Raw genomic sequence first — 22,953 nt, forward strand, 5'->3', positions numbered from 1 at the left:
ATTTCTAATAGGGTTGGCACTGCACTCTGTCAACATGTTTTCTGAGAATCCTGAAACAAAATAGTTAACTCAAGAAAAATAAAATGCTAATCCATTTCTCTTGAGTCTTCATGATGTTTTAATTTATCATAATTGAACTGCCGAGAAACTATTGTCGCCTCAAGACTCAAGGGGCAGGGTGCAGATCACAGTAGAGCTAGAGACTGCTTCAATGGTTATGTTGCATATGATCTTGACCCTACAATAGAAAGCTTATTTTGATTGACAAAGGCTAGTCCCATGGAGTGATTTAAACAATAGGAGCCTTCTTCAGCTCAGTTAGGGTTATTTGTCTTGAATGATATATAAGGTTTTCTCTGTTTCTTGTCTGTGACAGTGAAATTGCTGGGCGCATCTAATGGAAAGTGAAACCAAATACAGCAGTGAGTACAAATAGCCTGCAGTTCATTTTTCAACAGTGCCCGTGTAGGCATATGTCTCTTGGTATGTGATAAGATAGTGAAGACCTGAATTTAGTGCTAATCCCAATGCAGAGTTGTGAACTAGCTAAACCCCCAGCAGCACAATGAGTTGCTGTTCAACTGTCCTGTGCCATGAGTTGCACGAAGTGATGTTGCATCTGTTCTTCATCCGGTGGAAGGTGAGGAATTCTTCCCCCCTTCAACTCTCAAAACAAAAACACTTGTTGGTGAGTTAACAAAGACCAGGACTACTCATGTGCGCCTTAAAGAGGCCAATTACTGACTGGTATTGCTACAGGTCTAGTAGAAGTTTACATGCATATACAGAGAAAGGAGAGAAATCTAAAGAAAGGAGAAAATAAAAAGACCTAATATATTGTTACATCAGGCCCCATAACATGTACATCAAACTAATGTCCTTGCAGTACAGTCATGATCATGTCACAGTAGTGTGAAAGGGTTCACTCTAGTTCACAAGATTACCAATGAGGAAGGTCATTTGCCTCATTTCAGTTCATCCACCCAGAAAAATTCTAGTAACCCCATTTCAGCATCCTGTTGTTTCTTAAAAGAATCCAAGCTTTTTTCCCTTCACTATCTTTCGTGGAAATCTATTCCATACATCTGTATAAAAAATGATTTCCTGATACCAATCCTAAATTGACCTTTGACCTTTTATTGATTCCCATCTATCTCCTCTTGGGTTAATCCTTTGCATTCACTATCTTATACACCTCTAAGATCATCTGAAAAGCTACTTTTCACGATGAAAAGCTCAAATTTCTCTGTTTCCCATAACCTTAGATACGAGGGGTCACCCTTGTTGTACTATAGTAAACAAGTAATGGTCTCATCCAATAGTCCCGAATAGAAATGGAAAAGTTCTGTTACCAGTGGCCCAAACTTTTATCCCACATGTGAAGTAAATTTTGGGTGGAATGATGAGAGGCTATGTATTAATATTGTAATCTAGAGCGTGATGGTGATGAATTGCTTCAAAGAAGAGGTGAAATTTGGAACCTTAGAACCACCAAGAGTGGGTGTAGAACAATTAATAGAGGTCATTATTCAAAAGGAAATGGTACTCAACATATTACTCATACTTTTATTCTTTCATGGGATGTGGTGGTCACTGGCAAGGCCAGCATTTGTTGCCCAACCCAAATTATCTTTGACAACTGGTTGGCTTGCTAGGCCATTTCAGAAGACAGTTAAGAGTCAACCCCATTGCTATGGGTCTGGAGTCACAGGTAGCCCAGGACAGGTAAGGATAGCAAATTTCTTTCCCTAAAGGGGATTAGTGAACCAGATGGGTTTTTACAACAATCAAAGCGAGGTTCATAGCACCATTACTAACGCTGGCTTTCAATTCCAGATTTTTATTAATCAGTTGAAATTAAATTCCACCAACTGCTGTGGTGGGTATTAGGCTGGGCCTCTGGATTACTGGCTCAGTGACATTACCACTACACCGTCATCTCTTTCTACTCCCCTCTACTTGAAGTAGAAAAATCACTGTGTGTGTATAAAATTCCTCGAATTTTCCAAAAATCAATGGAAGGTAAAATTGTGCCAGAGGATAGGAAGGCGGCAGGAATAATACCCTTCTACCAAAAAGGAGACTGAGATTAGTCACAAATTTATAGGACAGTCAATTTTTCTGCAGTTGTCGATAAACTACTAGATATAGGGCAGCAAAATACTACGGATGCAGGAAATCTGAAATAAAAACAGAAACTGCTGGAAATACTCAGCAGGTCTGGCAGTATCTGTGGAGAGAAAAACAGAGTTCACGTTTCAGGTCGATGACCTGAATTTTCCTGAGATGGCAGAAGGCCTGCCACTGGGACTAAAAGTGGGAGGCAATCCTGCTTCACAGACAGTGGGACCCGGGGCCGCACTTTGCTGGCGGCGGCCAATTAAGCGGCTGCCGCCGGGGCTGCAGTCTAAATAAGGACAGTGGCCTGCTCCCAAGAGCTGCTGACCCAATCAGAGGGCCGGCAGCTTAACAGCCTCACCAGCACCACTATTAGCGGTGGCCAATGCTGTAACTAGGGAGAGTGCACCTCATTGGCTAGGCATCCTTGGAGACAGTTAAGTTGGGTTGGGGTAGTAGGGGCCTGGCAGACAGGCCCTGGCAATTGATGGGAGGGGTTGGTTTTTTTTGATGAGCACCAGTGGCACCATTGCCATGGGGGCGGCCATTGATGCCGGAGGCCCCTCTGTGGGCCATGGAGAGGATCTAAAGGGGGATTCCCCCCGCACCTGCTGGTTTCACCCAGCAGTCTCCCTACCTGGCAGCAAGCCCCCTTGATGCAGGCAAAATGCCCACGGAGGAAGAAAGTGGCTCTTAATTGGCCACTTAACTGGCTCTGCCAACTTTCCCGCCGCTAGCAAAATGGCATAGTGGTGGGAAGACGTCGGACACATCACAACCTGCCACTGACACTTTTCCGCACCATTTTGGCAGCCTTCCCACCTCCCAGCCCAGCCCCAAATGGCCTGGCAAATTCTGCTCGAAACTTCTCTCTCAGAGGTGCTGCCAAACCTGCTGTGCATTTCCAGCATTTTCTGTAGACATTTTATTTCAATTGATTCTGTTGCTATAATATAGCATCGCTCAGTCATCCCATGATAAAGTTGACCTTCATTATCTTTTAACTTATTTTATTAGAAGTTGTAGGTTGCCAAAACCTTGTAGCGATTCAAGATCTTTATTTATTTTGCCTGGAAGGGATTTTTCTTTCGTTTATATTCTATTCAGGGTTAACTCTCTGAGAGACACAAACTACCTGTGATGCTGTTTAATGGGAATTATTTGGAACACCAGACAGCTAAGAATTATGCGTTCTGACCAACCAGACCAGTTTAAGACAATATAGGTCATCCAGCACTACCTAGAGCTACTCGTGCCGTTAATATTTAAATGAGTTTTATTCAGAAAGCTGAGCAGAAGGATTAGCTAAATAGACAAAGTTATTGCTGCAGCTCCCAAACCAGTAGAGGCAGTCTCTCATTCAAAATGGCAGATTTTAATGGCAGCTTCATGAGCCAATTCTTGACGTAAGCTGCTCTGGAAGAGTGAAAGATGCAGGACAATCTCTCTCTCCCTTCAGTGAGACAAGACATAAGCTTATACGTTGGGTACGTACGCATGCAGCTTCTAAAAGCAAGGTGCGCTAGTCAGTTCAGGGATTGTAGACTTGTAAAGTGAACCCATTAATAGTGGTAAAAATAGTAGTTGTGTATTTAGTTATGAGGAACAGTAGGGAATTGATTGAGTCTTACTGGAAAACTATATTCTGTTCATTAATATAAGTCTTCTGAAACATAGGAGAAATACACATGTGGCATATGCAGGGTCACAGTATCCAGTACAGAGTGAGGGATCTTAATTGCAGCAGACCCAGGTCTATTATCATTTGACTAGATACTGTCTAGTTTGTAGAGGACACAGGATTACTTACAGGAGTGACCAGTGAGGTTGAAGTTGAAAGTATAACTGGAGCAGATTTGTAGTTTGTGACACTAGCATTAGTTTAGTAGGCCATTTTGCACTCTCCCAATTCTAAAGGTATTTTGTTTGAACACTCAGGGCTGGATTTTGTAGTCTCGCCTCAGAGGTGGGCGTAAAAAAATGGCGGGTGGCATGCACACGCAGCGTGCCACCACGCCTCCGCGATCTTGAGCCCGGCGTAGGGCAGCCGCACCACCCAATCATGTTGGCGATGCCGTGAACGTCGTCAACTGTTTCTGCGCTGCCGCTGGCGCCATTTTTAAAGGTTTGCCAACCCTGCGAAGAAACTGCAGAGTTGCCCCCTTTCCCCTCCCAACTACACCAAAAATACTTATTTACCCCGTTTTCCCCCCCCCCCGCCCCATTACACTACAAATGCAGAGTTCACCCCTTCTCCCCCCAGCCCCCCACACCCCTCCCACACTACAAATATGCAGAGATTCCCCCGCCCCCTTCCCCACCTCGGTGGCACGAGCTTCCCCTGGATAGGAAAGTGAAAGTGCATGAGTTTCGTCCGTCGGTTTGAAGATCTGGAACTGCAGTAAGATCGCTACGGATTAGATTTTAATTAATAAAATAGCTAATTTAAATACATAAAGTCGGGTCCTGTCGCAGAGCTGCGGAGGGCCCGCCACGGAGATTCCCCATCGTAGGAAAGATCGGGCCTGGCAATCCCAGCATTGGGTTCCATGGTGGGCCCTTACCACTCCGATCTTCCGGCCCCCCCACACTTGCCACAGAGCCCGACATCAGGCAGAGAACAAAATCCAGCCCTCAATTCTTGGAGCTAAGCAATAGTCTCTATACTGATCTTAATTGTTGCCCGTCAGCATAATCTTTCTTAATCTATTTAGTTACAGTTTCTTTGTTAAAGAGATGTGGATCCCCTCTCCACCCCTGTGTGGTTTATGATCTATAATTCTAATCAATTGTGACTTCAGTCTGTGCAACTTGTTTCACTTCTGTCTAATTGCCTGTAATTCTGAATCTATTCATGTATCTGTGAGGAGGCAAGGCCCAGTCTTCTGCACTGCATCTCCTGGTGGAGTTAGCTAAGACCCTGCCAGTACTTTTGTCTGTGAGGAGTGAGTGGAGTGGAAAGATCTAGAAAGAAGAAGAAAGAGAAAGTCTTATTTTTAAAACTCAGCCTTTCATCCTGACGCCTTAAATGTCATTAACAGAAGACTGAGTCAATTACTACTCTTGAAATCACTGAGATATAACCATTGATTAAAGCTTAGGAAACGGTATCTTTTCTATAGCCACAGTGTAAGAGGAAGGATTGATGCTTGTTTATTCAAAGTCTGAAGAATATTCAACCCTTTGAGAACAGAAAGCTTTCCACTTAATAATGTTCATCTTTGTGTTTCAGAAAATCATCTTTGCTGATATTGTTCATAAACCTGTACTAAATAACGTTTCATATTTAAGTCTGGCCTAGAAGTAAAGTTGTAATTATAGGGATGTTCTTTCAATTTTTCCTGTAATTTTAAACAAAAAAATTCCCTCCTCAATGTTGCTCTGCTCTGTGTAATTCTCCGTATACAAAATGCAAATGAATGACTGATTTCATGCTGACCTCACAATGCCTTGTGACACAAATTATTTCCATCTTCCTTTATTTTTATTAGTATAAAACTTCTGCTTCACTAAAGATTATGCACCGCAATTCTCTCAGTGCAAACTTTCCTGAGCAGTTACTGCGGCAGTGTTTGGGACATGCAATGAATGCAACACTGTACAATGTTAATCTGGGATTAAAACTACCTGGAGTCAAGAAAGAAATTTAAACATTATGGGCGATACTGCTTAAACTTTCTAAACATTTAAATTGAAGTGTTGAGCAGGAAAATTGGAGTTTCAGCCTGTTGCCTAGCAGGAACTAGTAATGCAGCTGAATTTGGTAGGTTCAATATAAATGCAGCATTAGGGATTGTTCCCCAAGCAGACACCAGTCTCGCGCTTTGTATTACACTTTTCTCTTATGTATGTTGGATCTAGTTGTGGCCTTTTGATGCTGGACTTGAAATGCTACTCCATTCCTCACAGGGAAAAGTCTATGCAGCATTCGTATTTGTGCCTTGTCTACAGGAAATGTTGGTACTGAACGTGCTGATAACTCCCATTTTGCTTCATTTCTTTAGAGCATCAGGCACAGTATACACAGCAATAGACATTGCCACTGGACAAGAGGTAAGTCCTTGTCCTTATAAGTTGCCTTCATTATGATTCATCACATAATGTGCCCTTATTTTGCATTTGTGGAGTGTGGCAGTCTCCCTGTAATGCTGTTATATTAATGCTTGTGTAATGGTCTCTGTATATAATGTATCTCCTGCTGCTACACAGCCGATGATACTAGGATACATACTACAATGCCATGTATCTCTCTTGGTACCACTGTCTCTTGTACAACATTTTTATAGTTTCCTTCTCCAAGCTAAAACCTTATAAAATACCCACTGTGTAGCCTAATAGTGTTACTAGACCTCCAGAAAGAAGCACTCCAAACATGTACAATATGTGAAGTTACCGGGCAGGAGAGCCAGTTTTATTTTAATTGCCGCTGCCTTTTACGAGTCACACCTTGCAGCTGCTTACATTCAATGGACATGGGAACGAACCATTTGCTTGACTTATAAAATTATCACATCTGTACTGTGTGGTTACAAGCTGATAAAGTGTGTGGTGATTCATGTAAACCATCATTTTCTCAGATGGGATCCAAATTGGACAAATGTTTGAACATTTTCCAAATATTCAGAAACTCTCCCAATCCTCTAACACTTGCATCTAATATAAATATTCAGTGTCAGTCAGACTGACTGATGCCCTCCCTCTGCCTTCACTACATGAATAATATTTTCCTTCATAGTGCAGCTCTATCACCCCTTCTTTACTGACTTGTATTGGTAGGCCGGTTCTAATCAATTACAGAACATTCTGCATACATTTCTCTGAGGAGCTTTATGTCCTTTCCAAATTCATGGCATTTGTTTGACATTTTGAACTCTGAAGCTGACAGCCATCTGACTGTATTGCATTTAAATTGATTTCCAGTTCAGCACATTCGCCATCTGACAGTGAAGTGCGGAGACATTTTATCCCAGGGGCAGTTATCTTGCTGGGAATTGTTGAACATCGGGGAGGGAGGGTGCATTTTATGATTGGTCTCATTGTTTGAGTGTTGTGGGATACCTGATTTATTAAAGGAGCTGTATGTATGCTGTTCATGTCCTTTCACTCGTTTGAGTGTGTAGGTTTTGTTTGTGTGGAAGGGAGGAAATGGGTCAAGAGAGAGGAATAGAAAATCCAAATACAGCATTTACTTTTTGCATTGAGTTGCTCCCAATTCCATCCATGTCACTTGTTCCACCTGCTTTGGTTGAAACCTAGCCAATTCAGACAGGCAATGACACAAAACAATAGCAGACACACGCCTGCAAATTGCAGGCCTTGGCATCACTCTGATTACTACTGTACTTGTGCTGAATTGCATCATTTGTGAGTCGATTGAATCTCTATGAAAAACAAACATACCTTGTGTGTTAGCCAAGGCACGCTTTACTGGTGGACTACTTGACCTTGAGTGTAGCAGGGCTCATTGAAATCGAAGCTCATCCCCTTCTCACCCGGTGTCCACAAATATGCGCTTTGCAGCACAGGCTGCCGGATTGCAATCAAAAATAGCTGCCTTGGTTTATTTTGCCATCCCATAGCCAATTCTAACACTGACCTCTGACCTCAACCAAATCTAATTTACAGGTGGCAATCAAGCAGATGAACCTGCAGCAACAGCCCAAGAAGGAGCTGATTATAAATGAAATCCTTGTCATGAGGGAAAATAAAAACGCAAACATTGTGAACTATTTAGACAGGTGAGTCTTAAATGCACACATGACTCGGGTTGTCAACTGGGTGGACGTAATCTTGGAAGTTTCATCACACAAGCTCCCACAGTCAAACAGCCTCTTTCCCCCATTTCCAGTATTTTTGTAACTAATAAATGAAAGTGTTCAAAGAAAATGGGGGGGAAAAAGTTTAATTTTTGATGCCCCTGTGATGTTTTTCACACAGCTGTGTCCAGATTAATTATTAATTCCTGGAAATTCCAGGACAATCCTGAAACTTTGGCAACCCTCTGCAAAACTTGGCTCACACCTGACAATGTGGGGTAGGTGAGAATTAGGACTGGTAAGACTACAAAGTAACAGGGTGGCTGTAATTTTACGCCCCCCCCCCCCATTGAGCGGGATGGTGGCGGAGGGGGTGTAAAATTAAGTGGGAGTCGGGGGAACCGTTCCTGACCCCCTCACGGCCCTGCTGTAATTTTATGCAGGGCAGCAGCAGCAAGAAACGGCCCACCCACCCCAGGCCAATCAAGACCTTTAAGTGGCCAATTAACTGGCACTTAAGGGCCTCCTCCCACTGCCATGGGTATTTTACCCTCGGCGGCCTGATGGCAAAGGCCCCAAGAACCCTGCCTGGTAAAACCAGGTGCCTTCTTGTGGGCTGGGGGTGGCCCTCCTGATCGGGCACCCTGTGCTCCACTGAGGGCCGCCCCCAAAGCCCCAGTTGCCTCCAACGCACAACACTCATCACGCATCCTCCCCCTTGCCTTGCCGGGGCCTGGCCAATTGTCCCCGGCAAGACCCCACACACTTACCTGAGTTTATGGGACCATCCTTCCTCTTGCCTCCGATGGCTGGGTGTAGTCCCAGCAGTGGCCACCGCTCCTGGTGGTGCTGCTGGGACTAAGAGCTGATTGGTCAGCAGCTCCATTAGGCGGGACTTCCTGCCTCAAGGAGGTGGAAGACCCACCCAAGCCCAATTAAGGGCCAGGGGAGTGAAAAATCCCAGCCTAGCTCCCCAGGCCTGGCAGAGGCGGGCTCGCCCCCAACCTTTTGGCAAGATGGGCAGGACCTCCCGCTCAATGTAAAATTCCAGCCTGTGTATTTGAAAATAACAACAAAAATCATTTCAGGATGAATTCATTTATAGCACTATATGGAGGCGGTAAAGCCATGAGGAAGGACAAGAACTCCACAAAGGTGTAATAGTCTGCATTTATGCAAAGATGGAGGAGGATACAGCAATACACTAATATTCATAGAAACATTGGTCAGTCCTTTCGAAAATATGGTGCAGGCACCTAGAGGGGGAACACACAAATCTTCAGGTAACTGCGAATGAAGCCGACATAAGAAAGTATTCCATGGCTATGGATGCTTGATAACAGCAGACGTGTGATTTCCCATTTTCTAGAAGTTTTTGAAACTAGGAAGTACACATAAATTCCCATTGGCAGTCTAATTTTGACTGATCCACCACATATTCCTGAAAAGATGCTCTTGCATCATCCATGCATCTGTGATGGGGAAGCATAGCTGAGGTGCTCATTTTCAAGATCAGATCGCTCTCTAACTATTGTTATTCTTCTCTACTTGGAAATTGCCTAAAAGCTTCTGTGCATCATACTGTAATTGTTCACCCTGAGACTGGGAGCTCATGCCTGGGAGTGGTTGTGTCTGTCCTCAGCTCTGCATTGCTTGATGACAAACTGTCCTCTCAATATGGAGACACAAAGATGAATCTTGCTGCTTCTTGTGCTGTGTTTGTGAAGTTGGATCACCCTGAGATTTGATCAGAATCAATTTTTAAATGTATTTCTTGAAGTGGTAAGCTGAGCTTCTTACTGTTTTGTTTTTATCTCAGTTACCTTGTAGGGGATGAACTCTGGGTAGTCATGGAATATCTGGCTGGGGGTTCCTTGACAGACGTAGTAACAGAGACCTGTATGGATGAAGGCCAAATAGCAGCAGTGAGCCGGGAGGTAAGTGCAATATAGTGCCTCACACTTTACTGTAAGTGCTTGGCAAATTAGCTGCATTGGAGCCTCTGAGGATTATATACTTTATGAAAATATGTTGTATGGCCCATCCAAATGAGGGTCCATCCTAGTTGAGAAAAGGGGATCTCAACTGGCATGTTAAAAATCTTGTTGCACAGGCACTCAGCTTTTTAAACTCAGCATTGATAGTGACCAATCAGTGCAGAGCCAGTTCCAAGCTACTTCCATATAAACCTGTAGGTTCCTGTGTGTGTAACAAACTTGTACAAGGGCCTTTGCTGCCATGTCATTCCCATGCTCAGCAGGATAGTGGGGAGTCATGGCTCAATGAAGGAGAAAGGCTAAGTGGCATCTTCTCCCCATGCTAGATCATTCGTACTTCACAACTTGAAAGGGAGAAAGGCTTCAAAATGTTCATCAGCTCTTGGGTTAGGCCAGAGGGAGTCGATAGGTGGAAATATCACCCTTGGGCTGATGTATTTAATGTTGCAGGTAAGGTTTATGTGAAATAAGTTACATGAAATTTTATCCATGTGTTGCTCGTTTTTTGCAAACTTGTGTTTAAAGTAACCAAGAGTTTTTGATAATTGTACAATAAATGTAGTAATTAATGTTCAGAAAGGCTACCCGGGAGATCCTATCTTTTAATAACAGCAGCAATAAAGTACCTCATATTTACTCAGGTTTCTCCCCCAAACCAGAGAGCACTTGGGCTGGATTTTATGGGCCCGCCTGAAGCGGGGTCGGAGATGGATGGGGCGGGGGGGGGGGCGCCATAGAGTCGTGACAGGTGGCGGGGGCGGAGGGTCTGTTGCTGCCACATCACCGAGTGATTTTGCCGGGGGCGGGATAGGCCAATGATGGCCATTACATGGCCTATTGACAGCCACTTAAGGGCCTCTTCCCACCGCCACTGGTATCTAACCAGCTGCAAGGGGTGCCTCAGCCACACGGGGAGGGAGCCTTGTAAAATGAGGTGCCCCCCCCCCCGTGAGCATGGATGGGGCGGGGGTCCTTCCTTCATGGGCAATCTGTGACCCATGGAGGACCCCTGCTGGCAAAATCTACATCTTCATTGCTCCCCCTCACGAACCACCTCCACCCCCCACTGCCCCCAACCTCCACCGGGGCCTTCCGGTCTGTGCCTGGTGACCCGCCTCACTTACCTGAGGTCTGGGGTACCGGCAGTGGCCACCGCTCCTGGTGGTGCTGCCAGTACTGCCGAGCTGCCAGCCCTGTGATTGGCAGGAAGCTCTTGGAGGCGGGATCCCTGTCTTTAAAGGGACAGAGATCCCGACGCCAGGCACTTAGACTTCGGGGGGCACGAAAAGGCCAAGGCGGGGTTCCATCTGCCTTTTTGGCCTGAGGCTAGGAACCCCGCCTTCTCCACAAAATCCAGCCCCTTGTGCGTACGCTAAAAGAACATAAGCAATGCAGAGCAAGAGAAGGCTGTTAAGCCCACTTCATCCAGAGTCCAAGTATCCCTTTGAAATTCCCTCATACACCACCTCTTAATTCTTTACTTTAGGGAACACTAGTTTATTTCACTTTTTAATCTAGCATAATTAATAATTTAGCATGTAATTTTTCAAATGAAGATTCAGTAAACTTTCGAAGTTTTAAGCTTCCTCCCTTTCAACAACAGCAGCCTTTGCAATAAAGCCCCAGATAAAGGCCACAGAATTATATTTAATTACAGTCAGAAGGCAGTGGAAGCTAAGTAATACGCTGTGAAGAAATTGAATTGCTTGAAGTAACTGAAATTAATTATGCAGTGCAATCCTTGGTGCTTTGCTGTACTGTTGACTACACAGATTCGGCAATAAGAACATTCCTAACCATCATGTTTGAGTGAGCCCGACAGCCCAGCCGAGATGTAAGCAAATGAGCTCTCCCAAAACTGCAGTTGCCAGAGGAAATATTTAACATAATGTTTCTTTAATCTTCACATTGATCTACAACAACAACTTATATTTATATAGCACCTTTAACATAATAAAACATTCCTAGGTGCTTCACAGAAGCATTTTAACCAAAATTTGACACCGAGCCATGTAAGGGGATATTAGGGCAGGTGATTGATTAGCTACTTGAAAAATAGCTGGGAAGAAACATTCTGTGCAAGTTCTATGAATGGGAATCCTCTAAATAATCAATAGAAGTCAGGAAGTGATATGTTTGGACCACATTGGTCAGGTAGCAACTGGGACTTCACAATTGTGGTTAATTGCCATTTCATTGGCAACAGCCAAATGGAAAACAAAGTAACATTCTCAATTAGTTTAATTTTGCATCTCTTTTGGTGCCTGCCCTTAGTTTAGTTTTTCTTCCTGTTGTCTAATTTTTCTAAAATGATCATAACAGGTTCGATACAGTCAGTAAAGTGCCCAAGTTAACAAGCTGTTCCAACATACAGAGTAAACTATAAAATGCACGAAATGCAGTGTCAAAAATTAACCCTCCTACAAGGGATGATGCATTCACTGCTCACTTTCCCTTCAAACATTTCTAAATGCACCATTGTAGCAAAACACAATTTCATGCACTTTGCTTGCAATTCAGCTGATGGAACACTAAGCATAAATTGAACAGCTTAAGTTAGGACAAACTCTTGTCCTACTGCATTTTCAGTATAGATACTTGTTTTTACTTGCTGAAAGGCCTAAATTCAGGACTGTTTTAATTTATCATTTAGGGACTGTTCAGTTTTTGAAGCTGTTACAGCAAGCCTCAACAGCTTCCCAGCAAACTTCCATTGCTTAATTAGCAGGGAATTCTGTGAGTCAAGGAAAAACGAATTAAATACTTAAGGGGAAAGATTTCTTTATTTGTAACAAAACTTTGAAGTGGCAAGGTGTATTTGCAGGAAGGCACCAAGATTGGGTCCTAATCTTGCTACATAACCAGGCAAATATAAGCTGAGTTACCCTGCGTCTTTGCGTGTGCGTTTCGGCTGCTGCTCCATCTTCTGTTTCGATTATTTTCTCTCCCTTTTTTCTTTTCTATTTATCCCTCCTAGACCCTTCTCTCCTGTCATGCTCTCCTAGAAACTACACTCTTTTGGTCACCTGCCCTGATATCTCTTCATGTGGCTCAGTGTCCAATTTTGCATGATGACACTCCTGTGAAGGCCTTTGAACAATTTACTATGTTAAAGGTGCTATATAAATGCAGGTTATTGGGCAAAATCTTATCAGCCATGTGGAGGCGGCTTTGGAGGAGGATGGGCGGGGAATAACAGAATATCTTGTGTTGAACCATAGAAAAATTACGGCACAGAAGGAGGCCAATCAGCCCATCGTATCCGCACTGCCAAATAAACTAGCCGCCAAATCTAATCCCACCTTCCAGCACCTGGCCCATAGCCTTGCAGGTTACAGCACTTCAGGTGCATGTGTGGTGCGGTTCCCTGATGTGTTCACGCCTCCGAGTGATCTTGTCAGAGAGAGGGGTCAGAATGGTACGGTTACCTGCCTGGCAGTGGCAGCTAGCTAATTATCAGCAATTAAGTGCCCACTTAGGGGCAAATTAGTGATGCCGAGAGGATCTTCTCAGCTGTGAACGGGCCCTCCACTGAGTCCGGAGCCCAGCAAGTGCCTGGAGGCAGTCTCCCGGCGGCAGGACAGAGGCCCAGTGAGGCCTCCTTTACTTTTCCCTCTCTCTCCTGGGGCCACGGGTGCCAGAGGGTTACAACTGCGACCGCAGGCTATCCTGTGGAGGGGCTTAATTTGAAGTCTTCAGAGGGAGTCTCCATCTTCCTCACAGTCTCCTTCCTACATCGGCAGTGCCCTCCTCTCACAGGTGGGGCTGTCAGCCACCAACAGCCTCGGGCAGTCAGATTGGCCTTCCTGCCTGCCAAGCCCGCCTGCCGTCTTTAATTGGACGGGGCTCCTGGAAGCAGCCTGTTACTTGGAAACGTGTCCAGCCTGTGTTTAATAACTAGAGCAGTAAGAATCCATCCATTGTTGTTGAGTGAAGAACATGGTAAAGTAGTGATTTGTGATAACTGCAGCAGTAATACTGCAAGGATAAAGGTCTCAATTAGGAGACTGTTCACCTCACGATGAGATATGAAAAAGTATTTAATTTTATAATTCAGTAAAATACATACATGTATTTTCAAATATATATTTAAGATGAAGGCCATTGTAAAGCATGGCCTTGAAAAATATTCCTTTAAGGATGATTTTCCACAGCTTATAGCTAGGATATTGCAGCTTCAGACTGGTTAATCTGGAAAATCCTTGACTTTTACCATCTTGCATTGTAACAGATCTCAGATTACTGTTGAGCTGTAGTGATAATAAACAGCTGCTAAAATAGGTGTTCTTTGAATTAGCCTGCACAACACAAAGAGTCTCAGTATGCTTCATTAAATGGAAAAACAGTACTGACCTTACAGTGACACAAGACGAATTAGGACTGTGCTTAATGCAGCTATTCAATCCAATCTGTCTAAATTGTACAGTAACTTGCAATTTAAAGAGATCATTGACACTGCGCAAGTCCAAGCTGTGAGGTTTTAAGTCGCAAGTCAGTCACACATACAGACCACTATCTTGGACCAGAACGATTTTAGAGTCATAGAGGCACAGGAGGAGGCCATTTAGCCCATCAAATCCGTACTGGCTCTCTGTAGAGCAGTCTGATCCGTCCAATTTCCCTCCTTTATCCCCGTAGCCCTGCAAGTTTATTTCCCTCAAGTGTCCATCCAGTTTCTTTGTCTTCGCTTTCACCATGCTTGTCGGCTGGTGCGGACATGATGGGCCGAATGGCCTCCTTCTGTTCTGTAAATTTCTATGATTCTATGATATATCCACTCTAGTCATAGTCAGCCTTTCCAGTAAATCTTTCCTATCAATTTTCACCCCATCCATTACCTCTACCATCTCCGCTTCTACCGATATTTTGTCTGCATTCTCTTCCTTAATAAACAATGATACAATGTGCTCATTAAGTATTCTAGCCTTGCTGTGCCCCTCTAAGCATATATCATCCTCTTTGTCCCTAATTTGCCCCACCCCACCTCTTACTGTCTGCTTACTATACTATTTAGATGCCGTTAGATGATTTTTGGGTTCTTCTTTATATTAATTGCCATTCTATCCTCATATTCTCTTTGCCAGTCATATTTTCCCCTTGACTTCCCCTTTCAACTTATTGTATTTGGCCTGGTACTCTCTTGAAGAATTCACCTAACATGCATCATACCCCTCTTTTCTTTTCATCATATTCTCTATCTCCCTCGTCATCCAAGGAGCCCTGCCTTTGGTTCCCTTACCTTTCGCCCTTGTTGGAATATACTTAGCCTGTACCGAAAACATCTCCTCCTTAAAGATCACCCATTGTTCTGTTACAGTTTTTCCTGTCAATCTTTGGGTCCATTTTACCCTGGCTAGATCCCCTCTCATCCCATTGATGTTAGCCCTCTTCCAATTTAAAAATTCTACTTTAGATTGTTCTTTGCTTTTCTCCATTGCCAATCTAAACCTTTATGATACAAGGATCGCTCTTACCTAAGTGCACCCCCCCCCCACCACTCCAGAGACTCGATCCACTTGGCCCACCTCATTCCCCCCAGCACCAGATCCAGCAATGCCTCCTTCCTTGTTGGACCCAGAACATACTGGTCAAGGAAGTTCTGAACACATTTCGAAAATTCCTCCTCCTCCTTACCCTTTACTCTAACATTTATCCCAACCACATATTTGGGTAATTAACGCCCCCCCATGATAACCACTCTATAGTTTCTATACTTTTTGCGCATCTCTGATTTTTCCCTGCAGATTTGCTCCTCTCTCTCTCCCTCTCATTATTTTGAGGCTGAGAATACCCCCCGCCCCCCGTAGTGTGATCGTACCCTTTATGGTTCTTAACTCTAATCAAATGGATTCTGTCTTTGCCCCCCACTCAAGGACATCCGCTCTTTTCAACACCACAATGTCTTCCCTAATCAGTACTGCCACCCCGCCTCCCTTTTTTCCTTCCCTATCTTTTCTGAACACTTTGCATCCATGAATATTAAGGGTCCAGTCCTCACCTTTTTAAGCACTTTTCCATTGTGGCTACTACATCATATTCCCAATGGCTATTTGTGCTTATAGCTCACCAACCTAATTCACCACATTCTGTGTGTCTACCTACATGCATTGTAAACCTTCCTTTATATTCCTTGGAGTCCTTCTTAGTCTGCTCCTTTTATGGTACTACTTCCTTCTCTAATACTACCCAACACTCTCACTACTTTATGCACCTTATTCCTCTTTTCTACTTCTATCTACTAGCGCCCATCCCCCTGCCAATTTAGTTTAAACACTCCCCAAGCACATTAGCAAATGTTCCCTCGAGCACATTGGTCCCAATCATGTTGCGGGGCAACCAGTCCCTTTTGAATAGGTGCGCTCTGCCCCAGAACTGGTCACAATGTCCCAAGAATCTGAAGCCCTCCCTTCTGCAGCATGTCTCAGGCTATGCATTGATCCTCCCTATCTTCCTATTTATACTCTCACTAGTGTGTGGCACTAGGACTGGGCGTATACTACCTTTGAGGTCCTACTTTTAAACTTACTCCCTCACTCCTGGAAATCTGACCATAGGACCTCAATACCTCAGTCTCTGTCGTTGGTACTGGCGTGTACCACAATGTCTGGCTCACTTCCTTCCCCTGCAGAATATTCTGCAGTCTCTCTGTGATGTTCTTTACCCTGGCAGCAGGGAGGCAACACACCATGTGGGACTCACTATGATGGTTACACAAATGCTTGACTGCCCCCCTAACTATGGAATCTTCTATAATGATTGCATTTCTACCCTTTGCTGCTTCCCCTCTGTGCAGTTCCTTGCCCATTGGTGCCGTAGTCCTGTCTGCACTCCTTCAAGATATCATCGCCCCCGACAGTCTCCAATGCTGTGTACTGGTTCAGGCACACACCCTGAAGACTGCTGTACCTCCTGCCTCTTCCTACTTTTCCGGATGGCCACCCATCTTCTATCCTGAACTCTCACTGCTGGTGGGGCAACCACCTCCTGGAACATACGATCCAGGAAACTCTCATCCTCCCTGATACTCCGCAGTGACTTCAGCTGTCCCCCAAGCTTGGAAACCCTGAGCTCGAGCTTAAGTAGCTGGAGATACTTCCTACATACGTGGTTACCCTAAGACGCATGAAGTGTCCTGAAGTTCCCACATGGTGCAGGAATTGCAAGCAACAGGTCACAGCTGCCTATCATGATCTAAGAAAACAATCTATTTTGTGAGAATATTTCTTATATTTTTTTCTAAAGGAAAGGATCCAATCAGCATTCACAACCTTCAGGATTGAGATCTCATGTATGTGACACTTGCTGGAATGCAGAGGAGCCTTTCTATATTTTTAGGTGAACTCAAGAAAGAGCCATAAACAAAGCATTTAAGTAAAGCTGAGTTCTGGAACTAACCATACTCTGCTCAGAAAGTTCATACTGCATATGGGATGTGAGCATCACTGGCAAAGCCAGCATTCTTTGCCCTTGAAAAGATGGTGGAGAGCTGATACTTGAATATAGCTGAGTGGCCTTAACTACCAGAGGGTAGTTAAGAGTCAGACACACTGCTGTGGGTCTGGAGTCACATATTGGACAGACGCAGTAAGGACAGATTTCCTTCCCTAAAGGACGTTGGTGAACCAGTTTGGTTTTTACAACAAACCAGTAGTTTCATGGTGACTTTTACTGAGACTAGCTTTTTATTCCAGATTTATTTAATTAATTGAATTTAAATTCCCCAGTGGCCATGGTGAGATCATGTTTCCAGATTCATTAGTTCAGGCCTTCTGGATCACTTGTCCAGTAACATAACCATTATGCTATCATACCCCTTGTTGTGATTTGTGGGGTATTGTTAATCTTGCAGCAACATTTAATAAAACATATATTTAGCGCAAACATGAGCAGTGACAAAATGGTGCCATTGTGCATCTCTGTTTACAAATGCTGAGTAAAATTTGTATCCCTGTCAGTTTACCAGGATGACGGATCCAATTTGAAAATGATGTCTGAAAGACACATCTCACTCCCAGTCCCATCAGTCAGGATGATCTTCCAAACTGCCCTACTTCACACCTGCATTCCTGACCAAAGCATTCTGTCTAATTATGAATCAAGCTGTAACCTTTCCATTCTCTCTTATCCACCCACACCCCTACCTTCCCACTATAGGCCATTATGTAGGCCTAGTGACCCTTTCTAATCGAATTGAGGGATATAGTTAATACCAGGGAAGACAGCAATAAAATACGAGAAGACGTCAATAAACTTGTAGAAAAGGCGGATAAATGGCAAATCAATTTCAGTATGGATAAGTATGATCTAAGGCGGTGCATTTTGGTAGGAGGAATAAGGCGGCCACAAAGACTTGGAGAGTAAGAGTCTAAATGGGGTGGAGGAGCAAAGGGGTCTGTGGGTACACATTCTCAAATCAATAACAGCAGCAAGGCCATAAAAATACAAACAAAGCACTGGGGGTCACTCTAGAGATATAAAATTGAAAAGCAGAGAAGTTGTGTTAAAATTACAAAGACCACACTTGCAGCACTATGCAATGTTCACTGTTCTGGTCTCCAGAAGGGTATAGAGGCCATGGAGAATGTGCAAAGAAAAGATTTGCAAGGATGATACTAGAACGGAGAGGTTAAAACTATCAGGAAAGACTGAACAGACTGAGGCTCTTTTCTCTAGAAGAGAGTAGGCTGACGGGTGACCTGATAGAGGTTTATAAAATTTTGAAGGGGTTTGATAGGATAAACATAGAGAAAACATTTCTCAAGGGCAGTTATGGATGGGCAACAAATGCTGGCCTTGCCAGTGACACTCACATAAAAGAATTTTAAAAAAAATCTTGTGGGGGAATCCAAAACTAAGGGGCCATAAAGATAAAATAGTCACTAATAAATCCAGTGAAGAATTCAGGAGAAACCTCTTTATACAGGCAGTGGTCAGAATGTGGAACTCACTACCATAAGGAATAGTTGAGGTGAATAGCATAGATGCATTTAAGGGAAAGCTGGATAAGTGCATGAGGAAGAAAGGGATAGAGGATATGTTGATAGGATGAGATGAAGTAGGGTAGGAGGGGACTCGTGTGGAGCATAAACATGGGCATAGACTAGTTGGGTGGAATGGCATGTTTCTGTGCTGTACATTCTATGTAATATACACAAGGACAATGAGTGTTAGCAGCAGGTTGGGCAGAATAATCAAACCTGTTAGTAATGTGGATCAGTTGTGGACAAACTGATTTCTCCCTTCCCTCTCAAACTCGAACCTGACTTCTTATATATTCAAGAAGGTAATAAAATCAAAACTATCTGTTGGAACTGCATTACGTGAAGTTTCTCATGGACTTTAGAGGTGCAATGTGCTTTGTTAATTTACACAGCCTTTTGGCAGAATAGCAGAGCACACACAGCAGTCAGAAAAATTAAACGTTGGCACATAGGATAACAAGTCAAAAAATTAGAATTATTTTTAATGTAATGAGAAATTATTTCCCAGAATAGCACTGGAATCAATTTGAGATTTGGCACCACCTTGTGGCTAAAAGGTGATTTGTCCAATGACTTTTGACGAAAGAAAATAGGGAGTCGGATAAGGAAGATGTGCTGAATACAACTGCACTGTTGGGGAAAAAGTGTTTTTTAAAAAAAAATCCCTGTTTAATTTTGATTTTTCATAAAACACAACTGCATTCTCCAGGGTTCTCACTCCCCAGAAATTGTAATAGTATTAAAGGACAACCACCTTTGTCACAGAATAGCCAGAGAAATATATTTAATTTCAATTTCAGTGGCTTTACAAGCAAGCAACATGGTGACATTTCAAATTGGATTGTAACATTCAGTAAAGACTAGACAGTGTCCCTTTAAGAAACCAATACAGTGGGAATGTAATAACTCTTAAAGAAACCTGACCAGTGTTAACATGCCTTAATGTACAGATTGTGGAGGGAAATAGAGCATTATCTCATCATTAAAACCTGTTGGATGGTTGAGTATGATGAATCTTGCTGTAAGATAAAATCACCAGTGTCGAGTGAACATCTGCGGCAACTTCATGTTAGTACAATTTTGATAAGGTAAATAGGGAAGGTGTATTTCCACTGGTATGTAAATTGGTAACTAGAGGCTACAAACTTAAACTCATTAGCAAAAGAATGAAGGGACAGCTGAGGTGCTGTGTTTTTATCCAGGTATTTGTTAGGACTGAGATGCCTTACTAGAAACAGAAGCCATAATAGGTTGTAAAGGAGAAGCCTGTGATTGGCTGTATGACCTCCTTCTGTGCCTAAAAATTCCACGATTGTATCATGAATCAAACGTGAACCTACATTAGAATCGCCTGAGGTAGCACCTATGTTACACCTGTTAAAACAACAATTGCTCCAGTTATAATTGTTGTTCCTTCATTCCCAGTGTCAGCCTTAGTTCAATAGTAACACTCTCACTACTGAGTTAGAAGCTTGTAGGTTCAAGTCCCACTTGAGGACTTAATCACATAATCTAGGCAGCCATTACACTGAGGTGCGACTGCACTATTGGAGGTGATGCCTTTCAAATCCCACTTTTATTCATTCATAAGGATGTGGGAATTGTTGCCCAGGCCAGCATTTGTTGCCCATCCCTAATTGCCCTTGAGAAGCTGGTGGTGAGCTGCCTTCCTGAACCGCTGCAGTCCATCTGGTGTGGGTACGCCTACCGTGCTGTTAGGAAGGGTGTTCCAGGATTTTGACCCAGCGACAGTGAAGGAGCTGTGATATATTTCCAAGTCAGGATGGTGTGTGACTTGGAGGGGAACTTGCAGGTGGCTGTGTTCCCATGTGTCTGCTGCCCTTGTTCTTGTAGGTGATAGAGGTCGCGGGTTTCGAAGGTGCTGGCGAAAGAGACTTGGTGCATTGCTGCAGTGTATCTTGTACATGGTACACACTGCTGCCATTGTGCGTCAATGGTGCAGGGAGTGAATGTTTGTGGATGGGGTGCCAATCAAGTGGGCTGCTTTGGCCTGGATGGTGTCGAGCTTCTTGACTGCTGTTGGAGCTGCATCCATCCTGGAAAGTGGAGTGTATTCCAAGACACTCCTGATTTGTGTCTTGTAAATGGTGAACACTTTGGGGAGTCAGAAAGTGAATTACTCGTTGCAGAATTCACAGCCTCTGACCTCCTCTTGTAGCCACGGTATTTATATGGCTACTCCCGTTCAGTTTCTGGTCAATGGTAACCCCTAGGATATTGATAGTGGGGGATTCAGCAATGGTAATGCCATTGAATGTCAAGGGGAGATGGTTAGATTCTCTCTTGTTGGAGATGGTCATTGCTTGTCACATTTGTGGCGCAAATGTCACTTGCCACATCCTGAATGTTATCCAGGTCTTGCTGCATGCAGGCACAGACTGCTTCAATATCTGTGGTGTTTCGAATGGTACTGAACAGTGTGCAATCATCAGTAAACACCCCCACCTCTGACTTTATAATGGAGGGATGGCCATTGATGAAGCAGCTGAAGATGGTTGGGCCTAAGACACTACTCTGAGGAACTCCTACAGCGATGTCATGGGACTGAGATAATTGGCCTCCAACAACCACAACCATCTTCCTTTGTGCTAGGTATGACTCCAACCATTGGAGAGTTTTCTCTGACTTGCATTGATTTCCGTTTTGCCAGGGCTCCTTGATGCCATACTTGGTCAAATTCTGCCTTGATGTCATGGGTAGTCACTCTCACCTTGCCTCTGAAATTCTCCTCTCCTTGTTTGGACCAAAGCTGCAATGAGTTCTGGAGCTGAGTGGCCCCTGGTAGAACTCAAACTAAGTATCTATGAGTGAGTTATTGCTGTGTAAGTGCTGCGTGATAGCACAGTCAATGACCCCTTCCATCACTTTGCTGATTATTGAGAGTAGATGGTTGGGGCAGAAATTGGCCTGCTTTTTGTGGCAGGACATACCTGGGCAAATTTCCACTTTGTCAGTTGGATGCCAGTGTACTGGAACAGCTAGGTAACGGGCGCAGCTAGTTCTGGAGCACAAGTCTTCAGTACTACAGCCAGGATGTTGTCAGGGTCCATAGCCTTTGCTGTATCCATTGCCTTCAGCCATTTCTTGATGTCACATAGAGCGAATCGAATTGTCTAAAGACTGGCATCAGTGATGCTGGGGACCTCAGGAGGAGGCAGAGGTGGATCTTCTGGCTGAAGATGGTTGCAAATACTTCAGCTTTGTCGTTTACACTGACATGCTGGGTTCCCCCATCATTGAGGATTAGAATATTTGTGGAGCATCTTCTCTGCTTAGTTGTTTAATTGTCCACCACCATTCATGACTGGATGTGACAGGACTGCAGGGCTTTGATCTGATCCCCTGGTTATGGGATCCCTTAGCTCTGTGTATAGCATCCTGCTTCTGCCATTTAGCATGCATGTAGTCCAGTGTTGTAGCTTCACCAGGTTGACACCTCATTTTCAGGTGTACCTGGTGTTGCTGCTGACATGCTCTCCTACACTTCCCATTGAGCCAGGGTTGATCCCCTAGCTTGATGGTAATGCTAGAGTGAGGGATATGCTAGGCCATAGCATTACAGATTGTGGTTGAATACATTCTGCTGCTGCTGATGGCCCACAACGACTCATTGATGCCCAGTTTTGAGTTGTTAGATATGTTTGAAATCTATCCCATTTAGCATGGTGGTAGTGCCGCACAACACAATGGAGGGTAGCCTCAGTGTGAAGATCGATCTCCACAAGTACTATGCAGTGGTCACTCCAACCGACACTGTCACGGACAGATACATCTTCGACAGACAGATTGGTGAGGGCGAGGTCAAGCAGGTTTTTCACTCTTGTTGATTCGTTCACCACTTGCCACAGGCACAGTCTGGCAGATTTGTCTTACAGAACTTGGCCAATTCAGTCAGTAACAGTGTCACTGAGCCACTCTTGGTGATGGGAATTGATGTCCCCGACTTAGAGTACATTCTGTGCCCTTGCTACTCTCAATGCTTATTCCATGTGGTTCTCAACATGGAGGCGTACTGGTTCATCAGCTGATGGAGGTTAGTATGTGGTAATCAGCAGGAGGTTTCCTTGCCCATGTTTGACC

The 22,953-nt window shown here is 44.0% G+C and overlaps 1 protein-coding gene across 3 annotated transcripts in view; it reads left to right on the top strand.

The window, feature by feature from the left end:
* Positions 1-22,953, top strand: part of LOC137377558 (serine/threonine-protein kinase PAK 3) — a 283,689-nt gene that overhangs the window by 236,397 nt on the left and 24,339 nt on the right. For all 3 annotated transcript variants that reach the window (XM_068047299.1, XM_068047302.1, XM_068047300.1), the window contains 3 exons: positions 6,123-6,171; positions 7,744-7,856; positions 9,694-9,811. In XM_068047299.1, the coding sequence (XP_067903400.1) occupies positions 6,123-6,171; positions 7,744-7,856; positions 9,694-9,811 (280 nt within the window). The remainder of the gene's footprint in view (positions 1-6,122; positions 6,172-7,743; positions 7,857-9,693; positions 9,812-22,953) is intronic.

This window comes from Heterodontus francisci, chromosome 15 (genome assembly GCF_036365525.1).
Source record: "Heterodontus francisci isolate sHetFra1 chromosome 15, sHetFra1.hap1, whole genome shotgun sequence".
NCBI lineage: Eukaryota > Metazoa > Chordata > Chondrichthyes > Heterodontiformes > Heterodontidae > Heterodontus > Heterodontus francisci.